The sequence below is a fragment of the Pygocentrus nattereri genome, chromosome 27 (assembly GCF_015220715.1).
Source record: "Pygocentrus nattereri isolate fPygNat1 chromosome 27, fPygNat1.pri, whole genome shotgun sequence".
Taxonomy (NCBI): Eukaryota; Metazoa; Chordata; class Actinopteri; order Characiformes; family Serrasalmidae; genus Pygocentrus; species Pygocentrus nattereri.
Genome location: NC_051237.1, coordinates 16,226,080 through 16,252,645, shown reverse-complemented (window position 1 = coordinate 16,252,645; position 26,566 = coordinate 16,226,080). Strand labels below are relative to the sequence as shown.

General features: G+C 41.1%; 1 protein-coding gene across 1 annotated transcript; it reads right to left on the bottom strand.

Annotated features, from left to right (window-relative positions):
* On the bottom strand, positions 1–26,026 carry hs3st2 (heparan sulfate (glucosamine) 3-O-sulfotransferase 2). The gene is made up of 2 exons (XM_017707464.2): positions 24,772–26,026; positions 1–1,171 (listed from the first exon to the last, which is right to left on the bottom strand). The coding sequence occupies exons 1-2, from the start codon at positions 25,311–25,313 to the stop codon at positions 553–555; spliced, it is 1,161 nt and encodes a 386-aa protein (XP_017562953.1). The 5' UTR covers positions 25,314–26,026; the 3' UTR covers positions 1–552.
* Positions 26,027–26,566: the final 540 nt, after the last annotated feature.

The following is a 26,566-nucleotide window of genomic DNA, read 5'->3' as shown; positions in this document are numbered from 1 at the left end:
TTGAGGATGTGTTTAATTTGTATTTTGTTTTTTTTCCTTTTTACATTTTATGAAATGTCATGACACACCTCAGTAGTCACTGTATGCTGCTCGGGTTTCAATTTCATATCAAGATGATTGACACGGTTTTGTATTTTAAATAGTAACAGTGAACAGACACAGTGCTGTGCATGACAAATACTCTGAGATTGAATGACAGCTTCTCAGTTAGTCTCTTGATTTAATGAACCATCATCTGTTCTAAAGGTATTAAAGGATTTCAAGTGAAAGGCAGAGTCTCTTGAGCTACAGTACGAACACCTTTGGACTTCGCCTGCATTTTTTAATCGTTCCGTAAGCTTATAAGCTATTTTAATATCCTAAGAGCATTTGGTCTTAATTGGTTTAGGGCTCCTTTGAGGTTTTTCTGTTTCCATTTTCTGCGTCGACCGACTACGGATCAGATAAAACCAGCCTTGATTGGCAGATCTGATCGGATGACTCATTCATCTTTTAACAAAGTGAAGCACTTTCCACACAGGGTCTCCCCTCGACCTCCCCTGCCCACCCCTGTCAGTCCCATCTGAAGTCGTGTCCTACCATTTCGTAAAACTTTACATTGAAAGGCCTATAAAAGTCTCGCAGCTGCTCAATGACCTCCTGGTCGATCTGCACGTGCGTCCTGCCCTTGGACTTGCCAAGGCAGCGGGGAAGGCTGCTGCTCTCAGGCTTCTTCAGACAAGGGAAGCCTTTTGTTCGGTTGAAGTAGAAGTGCTTGTCTGTGATGATGCGTTTGAGGCCCAGGAAGTCCTGCACACGGCCCAGTTCACCGGCCGGGTCTGTGATGAGCCGCTCCCCGCTCACAAAGTGGATCTGCGACAGCCGGAAGTACTGCAGCCAGTTCTCCAGGTGCAGGATGTACATGCCGATGCGGATAGCATTCCAGGAAGTGTCCACCACCCCCTGGCTCCTGTTCTTGAAGGCTAGTTCCTCAAAGGTGGGGATGTCAGGCTTTTTGGACAGCGTCTGGGTGTAATCTGAGATGGCTCGTGTCACTGGGTTCCGCACCACCACGATGAGCTTGGTCTCACGGGACATGCTGGCGATGCGTCGCGGAGCCTCCCGTGTCACAAAGTAGCTTGGCGTTTTCTCCATGGTGATTTGGCTGTCCAGCGTGCGCGGCATTAGGCCTCTAGACAAGGATTGAGAGAAAAGAGAAAGGTGAATGACACAGGTATGTTTCTGTTTGAGCTACTGATTAGCCCCTTGAGCCAGCAGTCCTGGAAATCTACCCCCCTGGAGCGTTCTGATCCAACACACCTGGTTCTAATATTCTCCTGCCCCTTCATTACCTGAATCAAGTGTGTTCTCTTAGGGTTGGGTCTGAACTCTTTAGGGTGGTAGATCTTCCAGTCCAGGATTGGGCATCCCTGTCTTAACTCCTAGGCTTAAAATGTTAATCTCAAGCCTATAAAGCTGCAGTGATTGCCAGCAATAACAGAAGCATGGTGTAATCTGATGCTTATCATTGCTCATTAGTATCTCATTGAAAGAAGCAGAAGAATTCTGACAAAAGTTCAGATTCAAATCTTAATCACTGCCACTGGAGATGGACTGATCGTGAAATGTATATTCTTTACAGTTAATTTGACCAAGCACAGTTTTCTTTCCCTTTTCTTTAAAAACTATTTTCAAAGCTCACACTGCATGAGCAAAGTGGTGAAAAAGAAATATATTTATTATTATATATTAATATATATTTATATATAGGAAATTATATAATAATAATAACCAGCAATAACAGCCATGTTTACTGATTGAATCCTGCTAATTAACTAAAAATTTAGAGTAGAAAAATACTGAAACATTAGTGGGACAATACTAGTGTCCCTTTGTGTAGGTCAGTGTTTAATACTTCATTTTGGTCAGTTGCATATTCTATTTTTTGGATGATAGCTTCTTCTTCTTCTAGGCACTGAGTGCATGAATTTGTACAACTTATCCCTAGTCAGGCAGGTTTTCAACATGCCCTGTGTTTTTCTGCCCATTCAGTACATTTTTCTCTCTTGATTTTAGAATTTTAGAGCTTTCAACGTATCTGTAACCTTTCTCAGACATTTTATCATTTATTACCATTATTATTTTCAGACAAATTCAACTTAAATATTTCCTTAGCTGTTTAACTTTCTCCATCTTTCAGAAAATGAATGAAAATTTGGATTTGGATTACTGCCCCAACATTTGTTTTGAAATAAATAAGGGGACAAATCAATGTCTTCTAGCATAGTAAGGTTCATTTGGACTCAGAATACTGACTGATAAGTCATAATACAGCTGAAATATACACATTTGAACATGGTAAGGCACAATTTCCACACATTAACAAATAAAATCATTCTAAAAATAAACAATGACAAACTACTTTTGAGCACTGTACGTTTAACAGGAGCATTATTATCTGGATCATGTTAAATACATCATAAAACTGCACCACAGATCGGCCAAAAACAAAATGACAAATTGCCTGTCTGCTTATTGCTTGTCTGGACAATAAACTGGCCAATTCCTATGTTGCAACCTTATTTGCCAAATCTGTGCTCATAAGCACAAATGGAAATATTTTATGATTTAAATGTGGGAAATTCTAACATGTTTTTGTTGCTGCTTGACATCAAAACAAAGTCAGACAGGCAGACTCACAACTGTTTAAAGAATGCAAAGCAATTGAAAATGTAATTCATTGCAAAAGTCACTATTTATATGTATAAATATGTAATAACATCTGAGGGTCACAGCTTCTAAGGGTTAACACTTATTATTCAGTAACTACTATGAAGCTAATGTGCAAGGTACGCAGTCATGAAAGCAAGGCACTTGTGTGTAGCACACATGCAGGTCCTAAAGGGTTTTTAAGGGGCTAATATAACAAGCACAGAAGAACTTTGAGGGCTATTAAGAATGCATGTAGGCTATTTAATGAAAAATTACACTTTATCACATTCTTTCCATCACATACTTCTTCACATTTCACATCACACTTCAGGCTGAGCTGTGAAACACCACTTCTTAACAAGCGACTTACAACAGACTGGAGCTAACACATTTATACAATTCAGACATTCTAAAGCAACACCATGTCCTCTGAGGTAGGGTATTAGATAAGAATGAGCTGCTGTCATTTATTTTATTTGCTAATCTAAACATACATTTCAGCCGATATGTGAAATAAGGAGAATTCAGTCTGCAATTGTTTTACCAGAAGTGGATTTTTGCAAAAGAACGGAGTTATCCACAGCCTCTACAAAATGAAGTAATTACCCTGGCCAATATTCCTGATGAAGGGGTAAAAATAACGCTGACATTTTCCACTTGGAGCTTTATTTAGAGAAGAAAAATGAAGAGGATGGGGTAAAATGGTCAATGTACGTAGGTGCAAGTCTCAAAGTGAAAAATCATGATTCTGTTAGTCACAAAATCAACACACACACACACACACACACACACACACACACACACACACACACACACACACACACACACACACACACACACACACACCCACAGAAGCTTTTAATACTTTCAGCCAATATTTCCAGTCCCTTATCTCCCGAGTGAGTTTGATGCTGAAGGGCATGGGGGAAATTATCAAATCTCAGCCACATCCTGCACTCCTGGTCATAAATCACCATCACCTGCATTACGGATGCACAATGGAGGAAAAGGCTTTGGGAAATCTAGGACACGTGAAATAGGTCATTATTTTCACAAGTTTTCCTCGAGAAAACCATCAAATCCTCCAACTTTGGAGTTGTTCTGACTTGAACTCATGAACTACATAAGGAGAAATCCAATCAGTCATGGTGGGTCTTTTATTGTAAGAACCGATCCGCTGTTCTTTTTTCCCCACAGAGTAGTAATCCTTTGGCAATGTTCAAGCACAGCGGTGACATCCAGTAGTTTGTTAAAACATTAATTGCCTTGACAGTGCATTGCAGGCCTTTGAGTATATGATATTTTGTTCACTGATGTTATTACGGTTTTCTGAAGACTTTATTGTAGACAAATCCATGTGTAGGAATACACCACTCAACAAAGGCACTGACTTTGCGTGGGTGTGGTGGGTGGGGTGGGGTCATTGGCACTCCCAAAACTAACTGTAGGCGCAATGCCCCCCAGTCCCAATGCAAAGCTAGAGAAAAGCCATAATAGTGGAAAAGTATGAAACAGTCAGGAAACAGCCACAACAGTTAACAGTTTGGAAAAATGGGCCATTTTGAGCATCAACATCAGCTGGGACAGCCACAGCATCTTGAAAACATTGTGCTGTCATATGGTCACACCTGACAGTGTCCTGATAAAGATGTAATTTCGCATCTTTTATTCTTTCAAATTAGAATTTTATTTTGACTTCATGAAAAATAGTCCTGAAAAACATTTTTCAGACACACTGAAAATCTTTCCATTTTTCTGTTAGAAACAGCTGTGCCATATGATCAAGTTGACTTTGTTATGCTTTAAATCAGTGTCCAATAACTGTCCTTGTAACAATAACTGCTCCTTCCTCCCCACCACCACAAGTTGGGTCCCTGTCTGGTTGTCCAGGGGTAGCTCCACCCCTGCCATCAAGATCAGCGAGGGTTTTGATGCTCCAAGACCTGGACCGAGAATGGGGCCTATGTCAAGGACTCTTTAATTTCCACTGAATTGTTATTTCATAAATTGCTCCTGCTTCACTCTTGCCTCCTGACACATTCTGGCAGAACACATATATATTCCTGCAGAGTTCAGATCCAACCTGTCTTACATGCTGACCCTCCCCATACCTACACTAATGCATCTGAAGTAGCCAATTAAGAACTACTGAAGTTAATTAACCGGTGCAGGTGTGGCAGACAGTGGTTTGAACAACAGTCCTAGGAAGGCAGAATTCCAGCACCAGGGTGTGTGACCACAGCTTTAGATTTTTCTAATGGATTTTATCTTCGTTTCTATCTCTGTTAGCTAATTACAGAACCCAGTGACCAAAAGTGATTGCAGTACACTTTCTATTACTCGGTTTGTTGCTTGATTCCTGCTGCTCTGGTCTTAAGGAAGTTTTTCTGATTACTACACGTGTTCCTAAAACTGGTGGCACTTCCAGGGAAGTGTAAGATATTAAATGTTGGTATGACACTAAAATTGAGAGCTATATTAAACATCTACCAAGATCTTTAAAAAAGATAGAAATACGGTAAAACTGCTTAAAAACCATTTAACCACTGAGATCTGTCTGTGTGGCCCAATATTTAAATGACCACACATGAACAGCATCCTTCTGTCGTCTGTATTGTGACAAGTGAGGCTGCTTACACAAGATTCACCCAAGATCAGGACTGTTCAATCAAAAGGGGACCCATTTGGCGAAATATAAGTAATGCCATTTTCTGGACACTGGAGCATTATTCATAAAGCATGCTTTGTACATGACTACTGTATATAAAAAAAAAAATTAAATACATAGAATGGATAGGCTCCCTGGGGTTTTAAAGTTCCTTTAGCAGCAAAGATGGTGAATAACAATTGAGGTGAAGTTGTAGCTAAACCAAAAATGGTGCTTTCAATTATAGAGTAAGCGTGCATGGCTGGGAGGCCAGTTCAAGCAGGCTTCTAGCCAAAGCTGAACTTTGACTGCACACATTGAAAACTAACCTGAGGAGTGAAAATGCACAAGTTTAATGAGTGGTCCCTCTCCCATATGCACTGTAACAGATGTGGGAGCACATCATAATATAGCTTTCAATTTGATCCCTGAAATAAGGCCAAGATAACACTTACACAATATTGCATGTGTATGGCAGTGAAACTTACAATTGGGCATGATTTTAATATATTCACCCACAAGTTCTGTTCATACCTCCATGCCTTTTTCCAACCAAGCTGAAGTCAGTGTCAGAGATAACAGGAAGAGATGACAGTACCCAGCTGAAATAAGAAATATGATTAATGGGACAGCTTGTAATGCTCAACGTAGTGGCTGTATTTTAGACTGTCCCTCCTTTCAATAAAAAGAGCCAATCATCTTTTTGGTTCTGGGGAAAATGTTTTATTTGTTTATTTTTTTGCTTTATTTAAGCCAAATACTACAAACTACTTAAGGCTTTTCATCATTTTTTTTGTCAATGACTTGAAACATTAGTGTAGCTAGTCTTCCATCCATCAATCCATCCATTGATCCATTTTCTAAGCCGCTTCTCCGTCAAGGTCGCGGGGGGTGGGGGTGCTGGAGCCTATCCCAGCGGTCATCGGGCGGAAGGCAGGATACACCTTGGACAGGTCGCCAGACAGACACAGACAGTCACTCACACCCAGAGGCAATTTAGCATATCCAATTGGACTGACTGCATGTCTTTGGACTGTGGGAGGAAACCGGAGAACCCGGAGGAAACCCACGCAGACACGGGGAGAACATGCAAACTCCACACAGAGAGGACCCCGGTCACCCGGCCGGGGAATCGAACCCAGGCCCTCCTCACTGTGAGGCGACAGCAGCTAGCCTTCCATGGCTACAAAATACCAGTGGAGGTAGAAAGAATATCTCACCTCTAACCCTTTTAATCTTTCACTTTTTGAACTAACACAGAGCCTAAACATGCTCAGAGGAGAAAGTTAAGCTTTTGATTGACCATGGGACCATTTTTGATTGGAACATGGTCGACTGCTAACAGCAGGTTCCACAGATGCTACCTAACGCTTAAATAACTGGGTTGACAATATATTTTTTCATAAAGTTCAGTAAAAATCCATTACACGCCAAACTACAATGGCTGCACAGATATTCCTTAACATACCTCATATTAACAACCCAGCAGGCACTTCTTTATTAACAGCATTAGTCATTGGATTTGCAGTCCAATTTATAGTGTTTCCTTTTTACTGTTCTTACGACAGTCTTAAGCTGCATTTACAAATGGACTTTAAATGTGATTAAATCAATGTCGACATGTGAAGCTGAGCTTTTACTGCTGTGGGCCAGTGCAGACAAGAGCGAAGAAATTTGTATCTTATTAGCAAAAAGCAATATTACAGATTAATATTATATTGACTGACTCATGGCAATGAAAGCAGGGGTCAGAGAATAACCTCAAGTTTCCATCAGATGTGAGTCATTCCCAGTTTTTAATGGGCTTTCCTGGGGTCGGAATGACTATAAGTTACCTCCATAGTCCCAGAAATATTGATCCATTTAGCTTGATTTATGATTGGTGTTCTGCTGGCCAGGGTGTCTCAGTTAGCCTTACTAGTTCAGGGCCAGAGGCGAGCATTAATCTTGCACAGAATGGAGCGGCGCCTCTCCTCCAAACAGCTTTACTGTGTGTTTAAATACATGCCACCAATCATAACTTTATGTTGATAGAATGCACATTAAAGTACCATAATCAGCCTTGTCTCTCTCACTGTGCGCACGTCGTAAATGCACCCTTGAAGTATCACTGTGTGACTGTATTGGAGCTCCATTACACAAGTCATAATGGTCATCTTGTTTGTGTTACCTCTTAATGGACTGATTTTGCAAAAAACTTTATTATACTGTCGAAGGAGATACTACACTGTAATAATGGTTAAGTGAGATTATCCTAAATCTTGCTGATATATCTAATATTTCTCGTTGTAAGGTTGCTGTAAGCTTATTATAAGATTATTTTTTATTTATTTATAGACATTTCTTGTTCTGTTTTTAATGATTTTGGTTATCAATATTGGCAAATACACACCGATCATGCATAACATTATGACCATCTCCTTATTTCTATGCTCACTGTCCATTTTATCAGCTCCACTTACTGTATACTTCTGTGTCTGATCCACTTAGACCAACGCAACACACTAACACACCACCACCACATCAGTGTCACTGCAGTGATGATCCACCACCCAAATAGTACCTGCTCTGTGAGGGTCCATGGGGTCCTGACCACTGAAGAAAAGGATAAAAGGGGGCTAACAATGTATCAGAGAAACAGATGGACTACAGTCTGTAACTGTAGAGCTACAAAGTGCAGCTATACAGTTACAACAGGTAATACAGTGGAAGTTTTAATACATTAGTAAGAAATGTGATCTGACAACTTGATGAATTAGATTGCACTAGCTAGCGTACTTACTATTCACATTCCATGCTAGCCAACCGATGTGTTTTGCCTCTGTTCTTTAAAATACTCATTTATGGCATGTAGCACTTTGTTCTATGCATTAGACCTTTTACCACTTTAAGGTTTACAGTCCTAATTTAATCAGTTTTGTTCATGGCTCTTTTCTTCAGACTGGAGAAAAATGTTAAATCTAGAGGCTGACTTGAAGCATGAGAGTCATGTCAAGAGTCAAGTTTAAGTTGCTGATTTGAGCCCCATATGCGGTTGCAACTGATGCAGCTGAGTTTCAAGTAAGTTTCAAGGGAGGTGCATTAGTCATTGCATGATGCAACCCAAGTGAAATTTAGTTTCATGTAAGTTTCAAGCAACTAAAGTTGAGTGAAAGTTGCACCATGTAAAGTCAGCTTTACTCAGCATTTGAGATAAACAGCCCAGCCTGGCAATGAATGATCAGGGTGTTGAATGAAGGGATCTTGAAAAGTTACGTAAATGGACTACATGGTTTTAAAGGGGGAGATTCAATTCCCTTTTACATAGTTGCCAGTTTTCAATTAGTTCATCACCTGCGTCAGCAGTCATGGGTCTATTATTGATCACACTCATTTCAAATCAGACAGTCTGGACTTTTTGTACCAGTCAGCCTGTTATCACACTACTGTCCCTCTAATTTGTCTCTTCATTTAACAGTGATGCATTTTGTAACATGTGAGCTGAATAGCTATTCCAAGCAACAGCCAGACCTACTTATGAAACAGGTTAGATAAACCATTTACTGTCACTGAAACGATATTATACAACGGGTGAAAGAAAAACATATCTCTCCTTTATGTCAATTAGAAAGTTATATTGTGTTAGTTGATTCTCATCACTGGAATCTTCATAATATCCCAAGGACAAAAACGTTTTCATTTTAATTCTGAAACAAAGGACAAGTACTTTCTGGCAGGTAGCTTGGTGTCGCCACAAGATGTTTTCGTTGGCTGCTTCGGCTGATAACGAGTCAGATTCACAGTCTGGAAACCTTCTCATAACTATGAATTTGTTTCTCAAAAGAATTTTGGGGGGAGGACCATGCCTGAAACCCCCTCCTCGTTTCAATCTGACACACTATAAATTTTCATCTGTCCCTTTTGTTACCCATGACCATGTCACCACACCATCTTCTCCATTACTGTTTACTGTCAGTCCTACCACAATTAAAAGGGGAGGTCCAACCTTCCAGGTCCAGCTCTAGGCTAGAGGTTGGCAACCAAAACTTTAAGAAGAGCCATTGTGAAAAAGTAAAAACCAAAAGTGAAACCACCTTTTGAGCCACAACATTTACATTCATTCTATTGAAGTAAAAGTTTATCATATTGACTGTAAATATGTCTGTGTGTGCTAATGTACTAGGCTAAAAATGATAAAAATTATAAATATAAATGTATAATTATAATTTATAATATAAATTATATTATAAATGCAGACTCACTTTGTACTTTTAAGCTTTAGCTCAGTTATAGCCGCTTTTCTCACATCTCTGGCAGGAAACTTTTCTTCAGAAGTAAAATAGCTTTGTGTAAAATCTCTCACAATGTGTGATTTTTGATGAAGCTGAAGGCAGCTTTTCGTCCACCAGCTTGTTGTTTAAATTTTCCCATTCCACCTTAAAAGGTGACTGTTGCGGTAGAATGTAACTGTTGCACCTTTTAAGGTGGAACAGGACAATTCAAACAAGAAGCTGACTCAAGCTTCGCGACTCTTTAGTGTTTGACAGTTTCTCGATTCTCAGGAAACTGGGAGAACTTATAAATGCAAATAAGTCCATTCATCTCCAAATGATCAATGTTCACCCTTAAATCTTTCTATTTGTTTTTCGTTAGCTACTAGCTAGACGAGACTGTGTGGACAGTCTGCGCGCCAACCTTCAGGGTTAAAGGGTGAATCAGCAGTAATAGGCCACTTTAACTCCAACGTTTAAGACCATTCATTGTTAACCTGTGTTAGAATGATCAGCAGAGCTTTATTTTACTGCAAAGGAGAATCATTTAATTTTTTACCTAAAAATCTAATGCTGTGGAGCTGCAACAGGGCAGTGAAAGAGACGCATGTTGCCAACTCCTGCTCTAGACATAGTCGCCCAGAACTCCAGAGTCCCCTCATACTACCACCAAAAACATACAGGTAGTGCATTGCAAATGCACAGTTGTGCTCTTGCATTACTGTGGCAATTTAACCACTACTAAGGAGGAGATAGAGGACAAATCAGAACATCAGTAAATGGAACATACTTTTATTCCAACAGCCACAAACACTAAACATCTTGACAGTTGAGGAATGTGTGATGCTTTACTTGTTCTACTGGAATAAGGAGGCAACTATGTAGCTCGTATATGGTTATAGGAGCAATACGGTTATATGTTTCTGCAATGTTTCCTCCATTTGCTGATCTGTCATGAGTTGACTGGACACAAGCATGGTGGTAGTGCAAGACAGCATGGCCAGGCTTGGCTGTCACTGTGTCCGTCCTGCTGCAAGCTGCATTATGAACTGTCATGGCAAGATTTATTGGTGAACAGTAGACCAACTGTGTTGGAATATCATTTTAAAAACAAACAAATAAAAACTAATGTTAGTCAGTTGATCACCACCACAAAAGTTCTTTGTATTTATCAAGTGGGCTCAAATATATACACAAATCCCTGCATCAATTAATGTCTGTCCATAATCTGTAGTAATTAAAATAATGATTAACTTATCAAGAAAGCATGCAAGGTGCAATTTCCAGACCTTTTTTTATCACGGTCTCTGGAAATAGCTTCTTAATTTTGAACTTGGTCTTTCATGGCAGTAAGACGAATTAATTCCTAATTGAATTCTCTCCATCAACAAGTTAGACAGTAAACAATTACCGTCATGTTTTTTTAAAAAATGGGAAGCACCACAAGATAAACACTTCTCCAACAATTACTTTTTAAATCCTTCCCAGACACAAAAATCCGTCTTCACACTGTATGTTTACAACATGCGCAAAGGGGGGATTCCTGATGGATGCTATCAGTGGCTTTTGCTCCTAATAGCGATTGACATTCCAATTCATCCGAGGGCTTACTCAGTTCATTACTTCAGACGCATCTACCATCTTAATGTAATGAGGACTGACATTGGGCCATGGTCATATTACATCTGAAAGATACACCGGCATTAATTGTCTGCCATTTATTTGTCCATGTTGCTTTTCTTCCTCCGCTTTCTTTTCAGTTTTGTAGTTTGGCCTGCAGGTAGTTGGACAGCGCCATGAATGGCATGAATAGGGCCTGTTGACAAGATCATACTCGCATATCAAATTGAATAGAAACGTGTATGGGAATGGTGATGTTGGTGATGTTGGCTATAGAGTAAAGGCACCCTAGCTTCTTGCAACATTAAGGTTTCCAAGACCCACATTAAGCCCAGGACTAAACAGGATTTTGAAAGAAAAACACAACTGCCACTATAGTTTGGTCCATGGCTAAACCTAAAGCATGTCTGAGAAACTGGCCCTAATGATTAAAGCATCCACATATAGGATATCTTCATGTAAAGGTTAACATGTCAAAGACCAGGGTTGTTGATTCTTAATTGTGCATTCTTAATAAGTACAGGCTTTCTGGAAGAACCATTTTCTTAATAAATCAGGTGTGCAAGTGTGAAAAATGTAAAGATTCCATGCCAATGTAAGTTTTTTTTTTCTAGAACTGCACATCCAAGGACCATTTAGGAACCTTTAAAGTTGCCAGGGTTAAGCTGGGAGCTTATGGCAAAAGCTAAGCCTAAACATGACTTAATTAACTAAACAATGGTCACATTCTTTAAGAGGAGAATGTCATTTTGATGAAATAGTTGACAAAAATAATCTTGTTTAAAATATTATTTTTATGCATGTTAACCTGATACTGGGCTAATCCCATTTGTCAGTCACCTTTTGTTTAGTTTCAGGTTTACTCCTTAATACTTCTGTGCATGTACATGAAAGCCTAGAAAAATCCCCCAAATGTCCAGAGCTGGCCCTCTTCCTGCGCAGTGAAATGATGCCGTATGAAAACTAAGTCTGCTGTGAAACCTCAAAGTTATTATGTACTGCCTAGTCGGACTATAGTCTAAAACTGCCAAAGCCATTAAACTTTCACACTGGAAAAAGCGTACTGGTTTGTGTGTGGCATTCTGGTGAGGTTGCCAGTTTTAGGATGTCAATTCAGTGTGAGCAGTGTTAGCATGCCAATATTCATATTTCAGCTTCTTAATCACCTCGTAAGTCAGAGGATCCTGAAGAAAATGCAGAGGAAAAAGTGCATGTGTGGCAAAATGTATTGGCTTTTGTAAAGTAGGGATGAGGTAGTTCGGCTGCTGTGCCAGTCGAACGTTCTCATCTACAAAATCTATGCTTATTACCATACCACAGTATTCTTCAAAAATGCATATCAGTTACTTTTCTCTACCAGACATGCCTTTTTACTGTCATTTTCCTGACTCTTTTTATGATTTTAAAAGTGAAACAAATCACAAAGCAGAACTAAGAGCCATTTCTGACAGGCAGCATGCTATGTGACTGACATAAGATTGTGTGCCGGTTATTTTCACTAAAAGCAAGATGTCAGATTCACAGCATGGGAATCTTCACATCATTTTCAAAAAATTAAAAGAGCATCGCAGCTAAATGTAAATTATGTCTGATATAGCACATATAGCACATCTACTAAAGCCTGCTGCTTCTCTGACATTCATTGCATTGCAAAGAGGTTTTCATTGCTCAGAAGGCAAAGGTACAGTGCTGCTTTCTCAGTAGATTACTATTAATCTACCATGTTACTTTGCAAAATAACATCTCATAAATGCTGGTTAGAAGTCATAAGTCAAACCCATGCAGTTTACATGTATAAAATACTTTTGTTTACACTTTACTATAGGGTAGAGTTCATAAGCCTACATGACGACTGACATAACACTACATACATGCGTACAAGAGGCGTCATCTGTCATAAAGGCTACTTTAGTTAACTGATCAAAATTGGCACAAGTCATGTTTATAGCGCATGATGCCTAGTTTAATAATAGTTCATACACATTTATGTTGGGTTATGTCAGTTGTCATGACAAGGTTATGTAGGTGCTATGTAGTCTTATGAACAGTACCCTACAGTAAAGTGTTATCATACCTTTTTCACAGTTTACAGCCATATAAGCCTGGAATATGGGACATTTGGTCTGATAGTTTTCCCATAAACTCCAGAAATTAACATCAATAATTCATATCGCTCAGATGTGCTTTTTCCTTTGTTTTACCATGTAGTCATGTAGCTGAGTGATGGAGCAAGGGTGAGGGCATACATTGATTTAGGTGAAGTTTTGTTGTTGTGCACAGTCATTCAAGCGAGCTAAGATTTCGTTTGTCTTCCCTGTAAGGAAAAAAAAAACATTAAAAAGTTTCTGCATCTTCAATGTAACATACTTAAATACTTGCTTAAGTATACAGCACAATGATTGAGGCCCAAGGCATTGGCAAAGATAAATGATGTTAATTGCTAGACTTTTTGCTCTTCTCAGGACACAACCTGACTCTCACTGTCAATCTCTCTCTCTCTCTCTCTCTCTCTCATGACTTAATTGCTGTAAAAACTGTTGTTGTTGCTAATGATTTTAATATCAGAAACATTCTCCAGAGGTATCTGTAAATTTATACAGCTTGGAAGCTGTGAAGGGTTATCAGCTCTAGAGGTTGACACTTATCATAAGTGGTTACAACAACTGCTTATGCCGGATGCAGCTTTCGCAGCATTCAAATAAACATATCATTAGAAGTAAAATATTTAATTCACATTCAGACAGACTACATCGGCATTCGGAACACCACTTGTATTGCACAGCTAGGAAAAAACTGCTTTTTCCGAAGGCAGGTGGTTAGTATTTTTACAGCAGAACTCAAGGGCCTGAAAAAAAAGGCTATTAGGCCTTTGTTCTTTTCCTGCAGCCACAGCAGACGAAACATTTTTGATTTGCTATGTTTAAGAGCAATATAAAAGCTGTAGTATATGATTACCAGCAGCCCACTACACTTTAATGTAGTTCTCTGGACATTAAAGCTACCAGCCTGGCTGCCACACTCGGCGCTGTGTTGGCCAGCTCATAAACAAAATCCTGTGGCCACCAAAATAGCTGTGGTCACCACAGCTTCTGTTGCCGCTTCAAAAGCAGCTATTTAGAACTTTGTTGTTGGCACTTTCTCAAATCTGTACACATGCTGCAAACGTGTTACATACACTGCAAGTGCACAGACCAGATGGTAAAGGATGAATGAGGGTGCTCATTCACTTATAGCGTATATGATCAGCGATAGTGGAATCCAGGAGAAATTGACCAACTTCTCCTTTCATTTTCTGTGCAGCAGACAGGACTTTTAATACTTATTCAGAGCTAAACTTGAATAAAATGTGAACAAATTTGTTCTCTCTTTTGGCAAATTTGGCATCTATGCATATTATGACAACTATCATGACTCTTGAAAGAAAACTTAGAAACACCTACAGTTGTGGTGAACACAGTTTGGTTAATGATGTTCACTTAATGTTTACTTTGTTTAGTTTATGGGCATCTTCTAATGGTCAATGGAACCACAATTAGAGATTTCAGAACAATAATGGCCACAGAAACTCTGACAGAAGGGGCACATTGCTCTCTTTAAAATAAAAGCCAGTGCTTTCAAAGCAACGACCAGCAGGCATGAAGAACTACATTTACAGTACAAAGTATATATGGAACATATTTATTGTCAGTACCTGTAAATAATCAAAAGCTCTGTCATTTTTGCAATATTAAGATTGAACAGTAGCTCATTTAAGAGGTACAGCCTTCAGAGATCAACAGAAGCGCATCTTAAATGTGTTTTCTAGCCTGAAGATAAAATTCTGATTTAAATCTTTAGTAGTTCCTTTAAATTGCTTTTTGTTAAATGTTTAGCTTTGTATTATGTATCTGTTGTTCTTTGTCCATTTTGAGCATGTTCTATTTAAATTGCCTCATATCTGTTTTCATTATTCCTACAATTGGAAATGTGTCCTGACCAGGTAAGTAAGTAAGTAAACATTTATTTATATAGCACTTTTCTAAGCACAGCTACAAAGTGCTTCACAAACAACAAGTACTAAAAATAGAATGATAAAACAAAACAGATACATATAACTATAAAAACAGTACAGCTACATTCATAAACAACATAAAACCATAAAAACAATGCAGCACTATCCAATAAATAACAAAAGCATCACCTGTGACCAACCTCAAAAGCTAATGAATAGAGATGCGTTTTGAGTCTTCCTTTAAAAATGTCCTTTGATCCAGGTCTCCCTTGAAAAGAGATTTTAAAATCAGAGGACTTCTTTGTTAAATAAAGGTTAAATAAAATAAATAAAATAGAGACATACAGCTGCCCTGAAAAGTAACTGAACATTTGTGTCTTTCTTAAAAATGTATTCACTGTGTTAGGAATAAAAAGTCTAACTTTTTTTTTGGCAAAGTATTCTTTCAAAGTGGGGTCAGGGGATATGCAGCCAGAATGACCACTTCTGAATTCATGATACCATCAATGAGCATAAGCTCACTGACACCACTGTAAGAAAAACAGCTCCAGGTTTCGATGTTTCCTTCTACTTTCATTGTAGTGCTTAGTAGTGGGAAGTATAAACAAACATTTATATCACAGTATAATTAGGATTACTAATGGTTTTGGTAAATATCACAATAAAGTGATTATGTATATATTTTTTTCCAAATAAACAATTGTGGATGCTTAATTAAAGCTTTTTTTGTAGATTTACAATGGCATGTCCTTTTACTTTAATAAGAAATATATTTAAAAAGTGAAATAAATCTAAAATATTTTTATTGGGCAAAACAAAACATAAAAACAGATATGAACAACATGTATACAGATGTCAATATTGCTTTTAAACCCAAACATGATAAAGGAGAGTGTATGTAAAGCCCACAGTGGTTTCTCTGAGCCTGGCAAAAATGGTGCTGAATGTTATTTTACCTCTGAAAGTCATATGTCTCCTATGTGTGTCTTGAGCTTTAATCTACAACTGTCAGAAGCATTCGCAGTTTTAGTGGAGAAGCTGTACGGCCTCTTGGCTTGTAAGCTGAGACCAGAGCCTCGCCTGAAGCAAATAGCTGAGTTAGAAGTGCTTTAGACAGTGCTCATGGAAAGACAGCTAGTCTCCATGCTAGGTTAATGGTTAACAGCTAACCCCAAGAGACTGGCTCCACCCTCCTCCCACCCCCTTTAAATCATTAACTAGTTAAACTCTGATGTATGCTACATGGACAATAAACTAGAAAAACAGGCTGCAAATTACTACATGAGTGCTGAGGTAATCAGCATGTTTTGCTGTGTTTGTATGCCTGCATTTATCTGCATACCAGTATAACGGTAATGACACAAGTAATATCTTAAAAAGAATTTCAAAGAGTAGACTGGATGAACTGGACTTTCTCTGCACAGCCTACCATCAGTTAGATGTTGTGCTAAAAGCATTTGTCTCTGAACAAAAACATTTTGCTCAAAATTTTATGAAGTAACCTAAAGAACTAAATCAAAGTTTACCAATGGTTAAATGGGTAAAGCATCCAAATATATATATATATATATATATATATATATATATATATATATATATATATATATATATATATATATATATTGGGTCAACTGTATGAAGGCTGTGGTGCTTATTATAATGGCATAATCATTTTAAACACCACATACAAATAGGGCTGAAGCCATGCTTAATGCTGACCTTGCCTTTCAGCTACGTTTCACTCAGCACATATTGCAAATTGTCATGCATTTGTGTATAGCAGGGCACATTCGCAATGAGAAGAATAATGTCGATTTCCTCAGAGCCATCTAACTGTCGCCCCTTCTACTTCTATTTTCATTTATTTGGTTGAGTAATTTACATCACAGCTGCCTGGTCAGGTTATCTATTAAAGTCAAGGCACATTAATGGTTTGACTCTGACATTTTAATCATTCTTTTCAAATTAACTGTGTCTTAAATTCTGTCTGTACATGGAAGAATGTGACTAAACTGTTGTAGATTTGCCTTGCGCTTGTAAAAATAACTACTGCAGGTGAAAACACATGTTTTAATCTCCATTCTTAAAAATGAAGCCTCCTAGATGGTTCTTGACTTCCACACAGGGTTCCAGAATAAACCCATAGAAGTTGCCATAGAAAACTTCAAATCATGCAGATGTTAGTTAATCTTTCATAATTTCATATTTCAAACTTGCGTGCGATTTTACATTCAAATTACTGAGACTGCAGATTACAGTGGGAAACGAGAGCCCCCAACAAACTTAAGACAAGACAGAAAACGGACGTTCAGCGATGACGATAGTGTTACTCCAGCTAAGAAAATAGAGGTTAAGAAACATTAACATAGACTACAAGTGCATCTTGTGGCCATATCACAATATATTTTGTGCTGCATATTATCACACAGGAATGTCTGGTCTTGAGAGTTTAATCGGTATTATTCTGTTGGTCAACATTTTCTCCACCCACTTTTGCCCAAACTTTCTGCTTGCGTAAGTTTTGTGTGTAAGATGTAGGCAGAATCTGATTTTCACTAGAAACCGTCTGAAACAAAAGGCTTCTACAAATGTACTTATTTATTTATTTATTTTACAGTATACATATTTAGTTTACTGTATTTGGTATTAGAACCCATTTTGCTTAGAGTGTATGTGCCGCCAAAATCTTTTCGTTTCATTTATAAGCTTTGCAAATTGCAGCTTGTAAGAATTCAAGTCCGGTCTCTTGGCCGTCAGAAATGCCCACCAAAGGCTGAGGTAAAGGTCAGTTTTGGATGCGCGATCAATATAAGCTGACCTCAAAGCCTGCTCCTGATGGCGTTCGAGCAGCTATGGGAATAAAGACTATTCTTGTATCTATCTTCACTTAGTGTTTGCTCAAGCAGCTTCAGCCTGGCACACCTGTCCCCTGATGCTCTACACAGCTTCTATGTAAAACCTCCCAAACCGAGCTAGGAGGGTGTTTGCGCTTCGTTCTTTAATACACTCCTCTGTGAAGCCCGTCTTTCAAGCAATTTATGCATGACTGCTGACTTGCGTTTGCTTTGGGCTTATGCTTTCAAACACATAGTGATCCTTTCTAGTCTCCCTACAGGAAGCTCCACAGAAATCTAATGGCTCAATCCCAGAGGTATTAAGGTTAACCTTGGCATATTTGGATAATGCATGCTTGTAGGCTCAGCAATATTGCATTAGCTGCAGTCCCTTCGAACCGCTAACAAGATAACGATGACAGTGTTTCTACATAATTAATCCGAGACTCATTGTGCTAATGAAAGTGCTTTATGACGAGGTGGAGGTTTGGACAGTAATGTTTAAGACGCCACTGATTGGTATTTAAATTGGAAACCATCAATCACGTCCAGATGGCAGAGCCGGGCTGAGACAATGCCCTCCATTTCCTGTAGAGGAGCAGACGCTAGCCATCAGCCCCACTAATACTGAGCCCAATAATATCCTGGACTAAAGGTGCAGTCTTAGCGGGGATTAGGAAAACATCGGTGGTGTTCATAATTTACTGTGGCCGATTTGCCTGCGAGCCATTCTACACATGTCCATGCTTGATCAGTAAATCCTCATTATGCCTGCATCAATGTCTAGTCCCATCAGCTCTTTAGGCAGAATAATAGCTGATCAAGCCAAGATAATAATGCCAAGGACTTCCAAATCAAATACAGGGAGTCTTTCAGAACCTCCTGCATCTTTCATGAAGTGGCTCTCTTCATCATTTCTGTGTTTAAGAGTGGTAGTTATAGTTTTACTCTTACTGCCAAAACATCTGGCCCCTCTACCTGCTTCTGTTATAGAGCACAAGCTCTTTAATTATGCATACTGTGGTCCAGCAATGCACAACTGAATTATTTTACAATGCTGTTTGAAACGAAATACTCAAATAAATATCAGTGCAGCATAGAGTGGCAGCTTGTTAAATCTACAAAGGCTATGATTGAATCTTTGCGCTCACGTCCGCCAGAAACCAGTCTTGAAATTTAACTGGAATCGACAAATCACAGACAGGATTTCTTTTATACGTGGAAAGGCTCTAATAAACAAGGCCTCAAATAATCCCTGAGCCAGTGAACAAACTAATTACTAATTGCAATCCACACTTCCTTGGCCTGATAAGAAGGAATGACTTAATTCTGGCTCCTCTCGAATACATTAGCTCATTAATATTTCATTCACTTACATTTTCTTCAGGGAGGATGTCTGACCATTAATCATCAGCTGCTGAGCCCGGAGGAAGTATCGCAAGAGTTAACTAAGAATCACTCGAGACAGCCACTGAAACACAACCGTTAGGTAAGGTATAACGCTAATATGACAAGGGATGTCAATAATATGACTATGTGAATTAGAGCTCCTTCAAGACGACCCGTTATAAAGCTCTCATTACTAATACAACGGATTCACATCAGCCATATTCCTCTTGAAAGATTAATACGTGTCAGACTGCAGTGTTTTAGCACAAGGTGCTTTTCCTAGTTGCCCACCAGCCTATATCGATTTTCTTTATTATTGTATGGATTGCATTTTAATTGAAACATATGAAACCACACAACAGCAGCCTGTTGGCATCATTGATCTGTCCAGATATACTGAAAGCAATTAGATCACTGCTGACTCTAAAATAGACTGCATTACTAGGATGCAGTGGCAAACCGAGTGATCATTTTTCCTTACACTTCACTGTGGAGCATCTGAGCTCAGTCAAGAAAAAAGCACACGCCGACGCTGTAAAGCTTCATGGGTATTTACTCAAAGAGACTCCTCCTCAACAGAGACTATAAAAAGATGAAAAAAGAAGACTTGTCAATCCGCAAACTCATTTGTGTCGGAGCGGAAACGTCTTTTCGCTCTACAGCGGCACAATGATATTTTTGGTCTCATTTACTTCAGCTACGGTCCCTGGGAGGGGAAGCTCTCAAAAAGGTGATGTCTGCTGGATGATGGATGGAATGCAGTGCAGGGTGGACTCGCACACTCATTCTTCACAGAGCTGGGTAACTGTACAATACCACTTCATGACACTGACTTACAGCATACAGAACTAACAGTATATATAGAAACTGTAATGATGTATAATGATCCTTGTTCGTAATATAATAGCACTGTCTCGAACAGCGGTCACTGATCTTAGTGCTGCACATCTACTTGCCTGTGGAGTGTCGTTCCAACCACAGTCTGCCACACCTGCTCCAGCTAATTGACTTCTTCAGAAGTTCTTGATTTGCTGGATCAAATGCATTAGGCAACATATTAGATGCAGGCTGAACCAAACCCTGCAGGAAAGTCGATCTCCAGGGGGACCACTGATCTAGAAGCTGTGCATTGCATGGAGCTTAATACCTGAGAGAGCTCACTATGACACAAACCAATACAGTAGTATTTCTTGCAGAGAAAAGGAACCTTAACGCAAAAAAAGCATTTTGGGAATTGTGACTGTGTTGTTGTTTTCACTGTTGATGATGTTTTTACCAGTGCCACTGAAAAATATCTCTAAAGAACCCATCTAGCACTGCACTATTGGCCACTCCTGTTATTTGGTAATTTTTTTACTTAATTTTTTTTTCACAAAATTGCTGATGGTGAAAGGAAAATCAGATGAAGGTAGGCCCAAAGTCAGGAGCCCTTATTTTTGTCAAGGTGAATTTTCAGCTCTTTCAAAATCCTTGACCACTGATCTATATTTTATAATAAAACCGTTTCAAATTGGCATGATGCTCGGTCAAACAGCTGAAGGTGATATTTAACAAGCTGCATTCTTAGGCTGGTCAGAAATTGCTCATGCCTTTTTCCTTAAAATACGGCACATGGAACCTTCCTCAAACGATGACATATTTCCTGACATTGGGTACCATTTTATTCTCCCAGAAAATTAATCGAGTTATTTTGGTGGCGTATGAGTGCCATTGTCTCCTAGAATGGAATATATTAATCTTTCATTTCAAAAGCCATACAGAAAATTGCTTGCTTCAGAAGATAACTCTTGAAGGCAAAAAGTGAAGAGAGTGAAAATTCCTCTCATTTTCTGACAAAGGAATAGCTCTAAGGATGGCCAGCCGGTTGCACGATCTCCAATGAGCTTTTCAGTTAACTGTCATAGTTTCAGATTAATTAACTGTGGGTGCACTATGTTGTGTGTTTTTTTTTTTTTTCATAAGGCAGCAAGTTATATAAATAGCACACTTTATCTCAGGACATGTCAGCTTAGCTGAACTTTTCATTCTGTTTACTTGCTTCTTTGGAAGTTTTTTTTTTTTTTTTGTCTTTCCTCCTCTGCTGGTTTAAAAGGCTCATTGCAAAGCTGCAGGAAATAATGGGAACATTAGCATGGCATAATGAGACGCAGCCTGGCTTTACTCGTTGTGAGGCAGAAATGCAAATGGCTGGCAGGCCACCTGAAAGCAGCCAGAGTTGAGCACTAATGCCTGCACTTACTTGTCTACAGCCTGAGCTCTGAATGCCACAAAGCACCTTTGTGTCACAGCAGTGACAATATCATTATGTATTTACTTGCAGCACTAACAATCTTGATGATTATACGGGATGTGTTCTCATAATGAATGTGTTACAAGCACTGCGAGTTTGAGAAGATGAACATACAGGGCCTCACTGAGATGACTGTGTGTGCTACCATGAACACGCGTTTACTTTTTTTTGGGACATTTTTGAGCAAAAACAGCAGTCTTAATTACATCGGTCTTGGTGAACGCAATAACTTGCCACAAGCTACTAAGGCATCCTGTGGTTAGCCTCCAGAGCGACTAAGAGCAAACAGAATTCATCCATAATCCAATCCATCCCATAATAGACTCCCATAGGTAGACATCCGGAGTCTTTGCGTGGCTCATGTTTACCTCCAGCTTCCACTGATGCCACTCAGCCCTAATGAGTAATTTAAGCTAAAACCCACCATATCAAAACATTCCAGCACTCTGGCCTTTTCCTGAGGGACATATCTATGGGAAAGTTGTGTTGATAATTAATGTTACGGCAAGTTCTCCAACTCCCACGATTCTACTGGGATTAGGAATTCCCATTAGCGATGGCAGCAGGCTAGCTCACATGTTCGCAGAGGAACGTGTAGTCTTTCCTGCTAAATGAGCTTCGCCTAACTTTCTGTCCTCGTCAACCTCTCTGACTGCAGCGTTTCTCCCCTGCCTTCCCCTCCGAGCCAATTAATGGCGGACCAGGAGGAAATTCTGGGCCGCAGCGAATGTTAAAAGGCCTTTCTCACAATTTGAGCACTTCTCTGGAAATCTACTTGAAGTGCTCCTGGCTTCAGTTAAAAATCAATAGATGCCCTTTTAAGTTTGGATGGTGTCTAGCGGTGAGTATTTGTTTGATTTTATGATCCAGTGGAAAATGGAGCCATTGGTCTCTGGGGTGTTGGCGAAATTGTTTGTGGTTGCGCATGATGTCCATTTCACGAGGCCAGGTGGGTTAACTGACAATGGGGAGACAGGCTCGCACAATACAAATTATCCCGTGTGCCACCTTCTATTCTGGAAACGCATTAATGAACTTCGCAGCATTTGTCCTGCTCATTTCTCACGAGCTTACTCATTGAGAATGGGTGGAAAAAAATTGCCCGTCTGCTCACAGAGCTCAACAATTAACCATCCGATCCACACATCATCCATGGGCATCACCGCTGCTTATGAGAATCTCATTATTTCAGACGTGGACACTCATAGTTAAGACCCATGAACAGCGTTCCAGGCAGTGCCCACTGAATTTAATGGACGGGCCTGGTCATTAGCAAGATTGAAATAAAATGAATAACAAGGCTCTAAAAGGAATTATTAAGGGAACTTTCAAGGGAACTTTTAAGTTCATCAGACAATCGTCTTTTTCATTACTTATGGCCTTTATTGCAAGATGTCAGGAGCTAAAGTAAAATTGCTTTCAGAGAGGATTAGGGGAACTGTTTCAGTGTCTTGGCCTCAATGGCATTTTAATTAACCAGTCCACAAATAGTATTGATGGGCTTGTGTGTGTGTGTGTGTGTGTGTGTGTGTGCCTGCAACAGCGGTGACGGTGTGTCAAAGCAAGCACTGGTGGGTGATAAAAAAAATGTGTCAAAGACTATATTTCTTCTGTATGGTGCTGGTATGGTACGGTGCATGATGGTAAATGGTACGTGTCCCCATTACTGACTATACTGCATCTGATGCATCAATAAGTCTTACTGAATGTTACCAAGGTCTAGTTAAGCACACATAATGAAGACAAGAATGTAAAAAGTGAGCTTCATTTGCTTCCACTTCCATTGTCTACTTCCACAAGGCTAATATTCATTTGTTACTCATTCAACACTACAAAATACCATAGTTAATCTCATTCTTCATCCTTTTATCTCAATCTATCTACATTTCCAAGCTAGAACCCGGCACCATCGATTTACACGTCTCACAAACATTGCCTGCTTCAGTCACCTTAGGCGCAGCAGACTAAAGGTTAGTGGCGTGGCCCCAGTACCAGCACAAGTAGTGCAGAGTGCGTTTTTGCTTGGCTTTCTACACGACTGAGCAGACAGGAGTTGTCGGAAACACCTGCTAATGGCTAAAGGGCCCCCCTTCGCTCCACTATCTTCTGTAGACTCCTATGGATTCTGAGTCTCGGGGGATGCCACGCATACTAGCGCTCTCCCAGCCGTGTGTTCTGTCTCAGCAGGGATGTGATGTGTATGTAATTACTGAGCCCTGAGCTGTATGCAGTGCTGGCAGTGGGAGGTCTGCTACACTCTCACAGAACCCCCTGCTCCCCAGCCTCATACACCGTATAGCCATGCCGGTCTCAGGTACCAGCCCAATGGCTCCCAAAGGCACGTTTGAATGGCAGGCTGTCAGTAAGAAAGCTCAGATCCAGATCGGCAGCCGCTGCTCAATATGAGGCGTATTTCTCCTTGGCAAGGTTTAATGAAACTTTACGACGTTGCGAAAAAAAAAGGCCTCTGTTGCCCTTTATCTGAACACTTTCTTCCTGAAATCTAACACCGCAATCATTCTGTGTCATTTCACCCTGGCTCCCTGGCCAAGTTATCAGCCTCGGTATGATTTCACACAAACAGCTCCATCTCAGCAGCGGCAGCGTTGGCTCTGCTGAGTTTTGAAGCATTCCTCTCCCCTCTTCTGCTATCACTCAATAGCCCTCTGGCCAAAAATACACATCTGTATCTGTCAAGTACATACGTAAGTAATAGATGCATGCAGACGCCACCTTTTCCCTTATCAGTTTCCAAAGGAAAAGCCATACTGCTGTTTCACGTCCAAGTCAGCACTGCCGTTCTACAGATGTCATTTTTTAAGCCAGTCTTAATCATTTTAAATTGTTTCAACACATAAAGGGGACAGGATAAAGGGACACAGTGAAGTTCTCCGCTTGAAAGCAGCGCCTGCCTGGCTCACGTTCTCTCCTCTGCAAGTCGGGAAGTTTTAAGCGGAGGAAGTTTTACATGCGGCCTCTTAACGACAGGGCGCTACGGAAGCAACAGCTGCCGTGTGAATCCCACCAGGCCACCTCAGAGCGCTGGAGGGGGCGCTTACCTGTACCAGTCCAAGCCTTTGTCGTAGTTTCTGTCGAAGAAGTGCGGCTCGGTGCCCACCGCGCGCACGTCCGGGTGGATGCGGATGAACTCCAGCACGGCCCTCGTGCCCCCCTTCTTCACGCCCACGATCAGCGCGTTCGGTAACTTCTTGTTGCCGTAGCGCTGCGCGCTCGTGCCGTTGCCCGCTTTGGAGCGCGCGGCTTCGGTGCGCGCGCTCTGCGCCGCCGCGCGCCTGCCGCTCTGGTTGCGCGCGGGACTCGCCGCCTCGCTGCGAGGAAGCGCCGCGTTCGGGCCGCTCTGCGCGCTCTCCGCGGCGCAGAAAGGCGCCTTCTGCAGCAGCTTTTTGGCCCCGGCGCTCTCCAAGCGCGCGCAGCCGTGCTCCTCAAAGCCGTGCAGCCTCGGCATGACGGTGCCCGAGCAGAAGAGCACGCTGTAGCATAGATAGGTGAAGGAGAGCGAGAGCGTGAACACGAAGAGGAACCTTCTGCTTAACTTGTTGGAGGGCGGCACGATGCGGCTGGACAGGACCCTATATGCCATGTCTCCATGGGGTCACGGACGGCATGTTTTTCGCTCCGAGTTTTTCTGGGACCTTGGCGATTTCCCCCATCAAGCCCAGCTCCCCTCACTCACTCACTCACTCACTCACTCACTGACGCACTCCCTCACTCCCTCACGCCGGAGCGCCATTTCCTGACAGGAACGACTTTTGTTGACAAACGAGTCCGGCTCGCGCAGCCGTTAACAGCTCGGCGACACTCCCAGCTCAGCATGTCACGTCGTTCCCCGGCGCGGATCTGTGGTTTTTATGTCGGGGAGAGAGGGGGCGACGCTCGGGCTAGTTCAGCTCTTCAAACACTGCTCAAGTTGTGAAACAAAGCCACTGCTCCGTGTTCTGGCTGCTCCGCGGGTCGACGCCGCTTCGTCGGCAGCTCTCCTCATCGCTGCTCACTTCTGACCGCGCCGGGGCTCCGAGCCGTCACTGTGCGCAGCGCGCGCGCTCCTCCGGTACTCCCTCCGTCCGAGCACTCTAATCCACTGTGGACACATCCCGCTCCGAGAGGCGCGCGCTTCTCCTGCTCCTCCGCTCTGCCCGCGTCCCCGGCTCCTCCGCTCATGTTGAGCTTCTCAAACTTCTCGCGAGCGACGCGCCTCGTGCTCACCATTTAAACGCGATGCCTGACGTCACGCCGTGTTTTCGTTAAAGGAGCATACGCGACAGACGGTGGACAGCGTCCGAAAAGTCTCCAGACGGCGCTAAACTGGGATGAAAGGTGGAGACATCGGACCAGATCTAGAGTACGTCAGAAGTTTATTTAATCTCTCTCTCTCTCTCTCTCTCTCTCTCTCTCTGTCTGTCTGTCTGTCTGTCTGTCTGTCTGTCTGTCTGTCTGTCTGTCTCTCTCTCTCTCTCTCTCTCTCTCTCTCTCTCTCTGTCTGTCTGTCTGTCTGTCTGTCTGTCTGTCTCTCTCTCTCTCTCTCTCTCTCTCTCTCTCTCTCTCTCTCTCTCTGTCTGTCTGTCTGTCTGTCTGTCTGTCTCTCTCTCTCTCTCTCTCTCTCTCTCTCTCTCTCTCTCTCTCTCTCTCTGTCTGTCTGTCTGTCTGTCTGTCTGTCTGTCTGTCTGTCTGTCTGTCTCTCTCTCTCTCTCTCTCTCTCTCTCTCTCTCTCTCTGTCTGTCTGTCTGTCTGTCTGTCTGTCTCTCTCTCTCTCTCTCTCTCTCTCTCTCTCTCTCTCTCTCTCTCTCTCTGTCTGTCTGTCTGTCTGTGTCTCTCTCTCTCTCTCTCTCTCTCTCT